The 6,552-nt window shown below is 39.1% G+C and overlaps 1 protein-coding gene across 1 annotated transcript in view; it reads left to right on the top strand.

The window, feature by feature from the left end:
• Positions 1–6,552, top strand: part of efna2a (ephrin-A2a) — a 96,967-nt gene that overhangs the window by 87,742 nt on the left and 2,673 nt on the right. The window contains exon 3 of the mRNA XM_072691272.1: positions 5,649–5,714. Coding sequence (XP_072547373.1) covers positions 5,649–5,714 — 66 coding nt within the window. The remainder of the gene's footprint in view (positions 1–5,648; positions 5,715–6,552) is intronic.

A 6,552-nucleotide genomic window follows, 5' to 3' on the forward strand; every position in this document is an offset into this window, starting at 1 on the left:
CTAAATACCTCCTAAATACAATCAAATTAGATTTTAATGATCTAAATACATTCTAAATACAATCTAAATACAATCTAAATACATTCTAGTTAGATTGTAAATATCTGAATACATTCTAAATATGTCCTAAATACGATCGAATTATATTTTAATTATCTAAATACATTCTAAATACAATCTAATTATATTGTAATTTTTAAAATATGTTTTAAATACAATCTAATTATATTTTACAAATCTAAATACAATCCTAAATACAGTCTATTTATATTATAATTATCAAAATATGTTCTAAATACAATCTAATCATATTCTAATTATATAAATACATTCTAATTAGATTATAAAAAGACTAAGTTTGATATAAATGTATATTCTAAATCTATTCACAGTATCTTAATATATTCTACCAACACCCTAAACATGTTCTCCATGACCAGCTACACCCACCACACCAACTGCTTACTGCTTGTGTATCTTGATGGAACCCGTTACTGAACACATGTAGGACAGTGTGTTCAGTACTCAGACAGCACTGCCCTTACTGCTGGACTTTCTGCCTCCATCACACCACACATGGGCAGGAGCTCAGTTCTGCTGAGCCCAGTTCTGCTGAGCCCAGTTCTGCTGAGCCCTCCTCTTTTAGAGCAGTCTAGAGCAAGTCCACGAGGTGTTGTAGCATCTCCTGCTCACACAAGCCGGTTTCTGATTGGTCACTTTGTGTTTGGTATGCTTGTCCACACTGCTCGCCGAAACCCTCCAGACTCTCAGACGACGGACAGACAGAAGTCCTCCAACACTACAGCCCCTCCACCTCCTCCAGACATGTCCCCCCACAGAGGCGGACAGGTTGGACATGGCTTCAGTGCAGAGCTGGATTCCCCTGAGTGACAGCTCACACTCACACAAGAGTGGAGGGGAAGTGGGGGGTACTGGTGGCAGCATTGTTTCTGTCCCCTTCTGACCTCTGGGGTCATATGTCTAGGAAGTGAGGGCACCACCCAGGCCCTGGTCTGACCTACACTGTTGTTCACTATTAAAACCAGTGAGTTCAGTGATAAACCAGTTTAACACATAGTGAGTGATTTGCAGGAAGTTGCAGGACAATGATCCAGGGCACACCACCAAGGCTTGGTTTCAGAGGAGGTCCTGGAAGGTTCTGGAAGGAGGGGTCGTCTGACTTCAAACCTATAGAACATCTTTGGTGTGATTGTGATAAAGGGGTTAAATAAGTTTTTGTGATGGTCCGTCCGTCCGTCCGTCCGTCCGTCCGTCTGTCCAAAAACCTTTAAGGAGGTGGTTCTGCTGTTTGTGGCTTTCCCCCAAACTGCTTTTTAATGCGTGCTGACCCCCACTCTCAGCCAGGCCCGACACCCAGACAGCTTTTGTTTTTTGTTTTTGTTTGGCCACCCCCCCACTCCCTCTGACACCCCCCCCCCCCCATTCAAAGAGAGTGTATCTGCTACATTAGTGTTTGGGAGTGTTTGCGAGTGCAGTGTCTCAGTCCTGTTCCCCAGGGGGTCGGAGGGTTTATCAGGGGAAGAGGGTTCGCCTCCCGATTGTGTGCTGATAAAAGAGCACGTCCATCAGTCCCGACTGGCCCTAACCCCCCCTCCCCTGCCCCTCCTCGCTGGTATTGATCAGCCGTGATGACATCTTGACAGGCGTCTTCACCCAGCTGCCGTCAGTCGAGCTTGGCTGATCTCCAATGAACCTGGATGGATCCGGAGCCGTGAAGAAAAACAACAGGGGAACACACAATGTCCTGAAAGAGTGTGGAGGAGGAGGAGGAGGGAGGGAGGGGGGGGTAGAGAAAAGGATGAGTTGGGGAAGAACCAAGAATATTTAATAGCGAGTGCTGATGGACAGATCAGGTTCATGAGAACTAGAGTTAGGAGAAATAAGAGGAGTCCAGTCTAGAGCATCAATACCCAGAATTTCTAATAACATTAATATCCAGTATGAAGCTCTAATAACATTAATATCCAGTATGAAGCTCTAATAACATTAATATCCAGTATGAAGCTCTATTAACATTAATATCCAGTATGAAGTTCTAATAACATTAATATCCAGTATGAAGCTCCAATAACATTAATATCCAGTATGAAGTTCTAATAACATTAATATCCAGTATGAAGTTCTAATAACATTAATATCCAGTATGAAGCTCCAATAACATTAATATCCAGTATGAAGCTCTAATAACATTAATATCCAGTATAAAGTTCTAATAACATTAATATCCAGTATGAAGCTCTAATAACATTAATATCCAGTATGAAGCTCTATTAACATTAATATCCAGTATGAAGTTCTAATAACATTAATATCCAGTATGAAGCTCCAATAACATTAATATCCAGTATGAAGTTCTAATAACATTAATATCCAGTATGAAGTTCTAATAACATTAATATCCAGTATGAAGCTCCAATAACATTAATATCCAGTATGAAGCTCTAATAGCATTAATATCCAGTATGAAGCTCTAATAACATTAATATCCAGTATGAAGCTCTAATAACATTAATATCCTGTATGAAGTTCTAATAGCATTAATATCCAGAATGAAACTCTAAAATCATTAATATCCAGTATGAGGTTCTAATAACATTAATATCCAGTATGAGGTTCTAATAGCATTAATATCCAGAATGAAACTCTAAAATCATTAATATCCAGAATGAGGTTCTAATAACATTAATATCCAGTATGAAGCTCTAATAACATTAATATCCAGTATGAGGTTCTAATAGCATTAATATCCAGTATGAAGTTCTAATAACATTAATATCCAGTATGAAGTTCTAATAGCATTAATATCCAGAATGAAACTCTAAAATCATTAATATCCAGTATGAGGTTCTAATAACATTAATATCCAGTATGAGGTTCTAATAGCATTAATATCCAGAATGAAACTCTAAAATCATTAATATCCAGAATGAAACTCTAAAATCATTAATATCCAGTATGAGGTTCTAATAACATTAATATCCAGTATGAAGCTCTAATAACATTAATATCCAGTATGAGGTTCTAATAGCATTAATATCCAGTATGAGGTTCTAATAACATTAATATCCAGTATGAGGTTCTAATAACATTAATATCCAGTATGAAACTCTAAAATCATTAATATCCAGTATGAGGTTCTAATAACATTAATATCCAGAATGAGGTTCTAATAACATTAATATCCAGTATGAGGTTCTAATAGCATTAATATCCAGAATGAGGTTCTAATAACATTAATATCCAGTATGAAGCTCTAATAACATTAATATCCAGTATGAAGTTCTAATAACATTAATATCCAGTATGAAGTTCTAATAGCATTAATATCCAGAATGAAACTCTAAAATCATTAATATCCAGTATGAGGTTCTAATAACATTAATATCCAGTATGAAGTTCTAATAACATTAATATCCAGTATGAGGTTCTAATAACATTAATATCCAGTATGAAGCTCTAATATCATTAATATCCAGTATGAGGTTCTAATAACATTAATATCCAGTATGAAGTTCTAATAACATTAATATCCAGTATGAAGCTCCAATAACATTAATATCCAGTATGAAGCTCTAATAACATTAATATCCAGTATGAAGTTCTAATAGCATTAATATCCAGTATGAAGCTCTAATAACATTAAAATCCAGTATGAAGCTCTAATAACATTAATATCCAGTATGAAGTTCTAATAACATTAATATCCAGTATGAGGTTCTAATAGCATTAATATCCAGTATGAGGTTCTAATAACATTAATATCCAGTATGAAGTTCTAATAACATTAATATCCAGTATGAGGTTCTAATAACATTAATATCCAGTATGAAGCTCTAATAGCATTAATATCCAGAATGAGGTTCTAATAGCATTAATATCCAGTATGAGGTTCTAATAACATTAATATCCAGTATGAGGTTCTAATAGCATTAATATCCAGTATGAGGTTCTAATAGCATTTAATATCCAGTATGAAGCTCTAATAGCATTAATATCCAGAATGAGGTTCTAATAGCATTAATATCCAGTATGAGGTTCTAATAACATTAATATCCAGTATGAGGTTCTAATAGCATTTAATATCCAGTATGAAGTTCTAATAGCATTTAATATCCAGTATGAAGCTCTAATAACATTAATATCCAGTATGAGGTTCTAATAACATTAATATCCAGTATGAGGTTCTAATAGCATTTAATATCCAGTATGAAGCTCTAATAACATTAATATCCAGTATGAGGTTCTAATAGCATTAATATCCAGTATGAAGTTCTAATAGCATTAATATCCAGTATGAAGTTCTAATAACATTAATATCCAGTATGAAGCTCTAATAACATTAATATCCAGTATGAAGCTCTTGATCTAAAATCTGAGAGGTGCTGTGGGGCTACTTAGCTTATTCCTGGTATGTTACAGTGCCCCCTAATGGAGGATCCCTCTGGAGTGCTGGATGATACGGGCTCTTTAATAACGGAATAATCAGGCTGCCGCTGAAGAGCTTATTAATGGCATATTTTTTCAACTGACAAAGAAAAAGCAGTTGTATTAAAAAGGTTGAAAAGCTAGTGTGTGTGTGTGTGTGTGTGTGTGTGTGTGTGTGTGTGTGTGTAGTGGCCTACTCAGTAGAGCACTGTGCTCTTTGCTCTCAGGTCAGTGTGTGTGCTGTGGGGAGTAATTGGCTGAGGGAACAGTGTGTGTCTGTGCGCTTTGGGGGAAGTGTGTGTGTGTGTGTGTGTGTGTGTGTGTGTGTGTGTGTGTGTGTGAGAGAGAGAGAGAGAGACGTGCTGTTGTAAATGACGAGGCCAAGTCGGAGAAGGTCAGAGTAATTTCCTCCACAAAAGAGCAAATATCAGACTGGGTTCTAGATTCTGCGCTCAGGACGATGAACGGGCTCTCAGCCTTTAAGAGCGTCCAATCAGAGTGAGGCTGGGGGAGACGGAGTTCCAACTCCAGCTAAATTCATTCAGTTTTAAACACCACCTCCACCCTTACAGTCTGCCCACACCTCTCTCTCTCTCGCTTTCTCTCTCACACAGCTCAATTTAACAATAACAACAACAATAATATTAAAAATGTAAAAAGTCATTTGGAATAAGATGATTATGGTGAGGGATAAAAAAATAACTTCCCAAAAAATGACCACCACCCTGCAAATATTTAGTCCCCCTGCATGATAATCAGAGAGTAGAGCTGCTGATCTGCTCAGTAAATCTCTGATATCAGAACAAACATTAATAATAACACTCCTACAGAAAGAGGTGGTGGTTCTCCATCACTGTGTTCATCATTAGAACATCTCAAAAGTTCTCCTCATGGAGTCTAGTATTATTTAGAGCTCTCCTCAGATCAACACCTGGTTTGGTGGTAAATCAGGGCTTAATGATGGTAAATCAGGTGAGCTGCTGCTGCTACTGGATTTATGTTCAGCTGCTTTATCTGTTCTGAGGAGATCTGGAGCTTCTGCAGTAGAACCCTCTCACTGCTGAGAGACGGGGGTAGAGTGATGGGGTGAGGAGACTAAACCTCAGGACAGGACTGTATATAGAACTATACACACGTGTGCAGTGACGTATCTCTCTCTCTCTCTCTGTCTCTCTCTGTCTCTCTCTCTCTTGCTCGCTCAGCCTCTCCACACCCTAACCATGCTGGGAAGCCGTGTTTGAAGCTGAAGGTCTACGTCAAACCTGCAAGTAAGTTCCTGATCCAGTTCAGAACGAGTGTGAATCTGAGGTGGGGCTAAACTGCTGCAGGCTGAATGGGTGGGGCTACACTGCTGCAGGCTGAATAGGTGTGGCTAAACTGCTGTAGGCTGAATGGGCGGGGCTACACTGCTGCAGGCTGAATAGGTGTGGCTAAACTGCTGTAGGCTGAATAGGTGTGGCTAAACTGCTGTGGGCTGAATGGGGGGATAATTTGCTGTAGGCTGAATGGGTGGGGCTAAACTGCTGTAGGCTGAATGGGTGGGGCTAAACTGCTGTAGGCTGAATGGGTGGGGCTAAACTGCTGTAGGCTGAATGGGTGGGACTAAACTGCTGTAGGCTGAATAGGTGTGGCTAAACTGCTGTGGGCTGAATGGGGGGATAATTTGCTGTAGGCTGAATGGGTGGGGCTAAACTGCTGTAGGCTGAATGGGTGGGGCTAAACTGCTGTAGGCTGAATGGGTGGGACTAAACTGCTGTAGGCTGAATGGGTGGGACTAAACTGCTGTAGGCTGAATGGGTGGGCATATGTAAATGCATTAATATTTGTACGTTTTTTGGCTGTTTTCTTGGTTTCAGGGTTTAAAGGAAATTAAACTGTTTAATTACAGAAAAGGTTGAGAAATGTACTTTTGATCTGTTGGCTCTTTGAAGTGCTTTAATTGACACACTTTGTAATCTACATCAGTGTAAGTGGAGTGGAGCTGTAAGCCAGGCTCAGCCTCAGTAATTCATCCCAGATTAGGGCGGTGTCTGTGCTGTGACCTCCCGCTACTTTGAGAGAAGCTGTGTGTCTCCTAGCGCTTCTTCTCCGTGTGCTGTCTCTCTC

This window comes from Salminus brasiliensis, chromosome 11, assembly GCF_030463535.1.
Source record: "Salminus brasiliensis chromosome 11, fSalBra1.hap2, whole genome shotgun sequence".
In the NCBI taxonomy this organism is placed as follows: domain Eukaryota; kingdom Metazoa; phylum Chordata; class Actinopteri; order Characiformes; family Bryconidae; genus Salminus; species Salminus brasiliensis.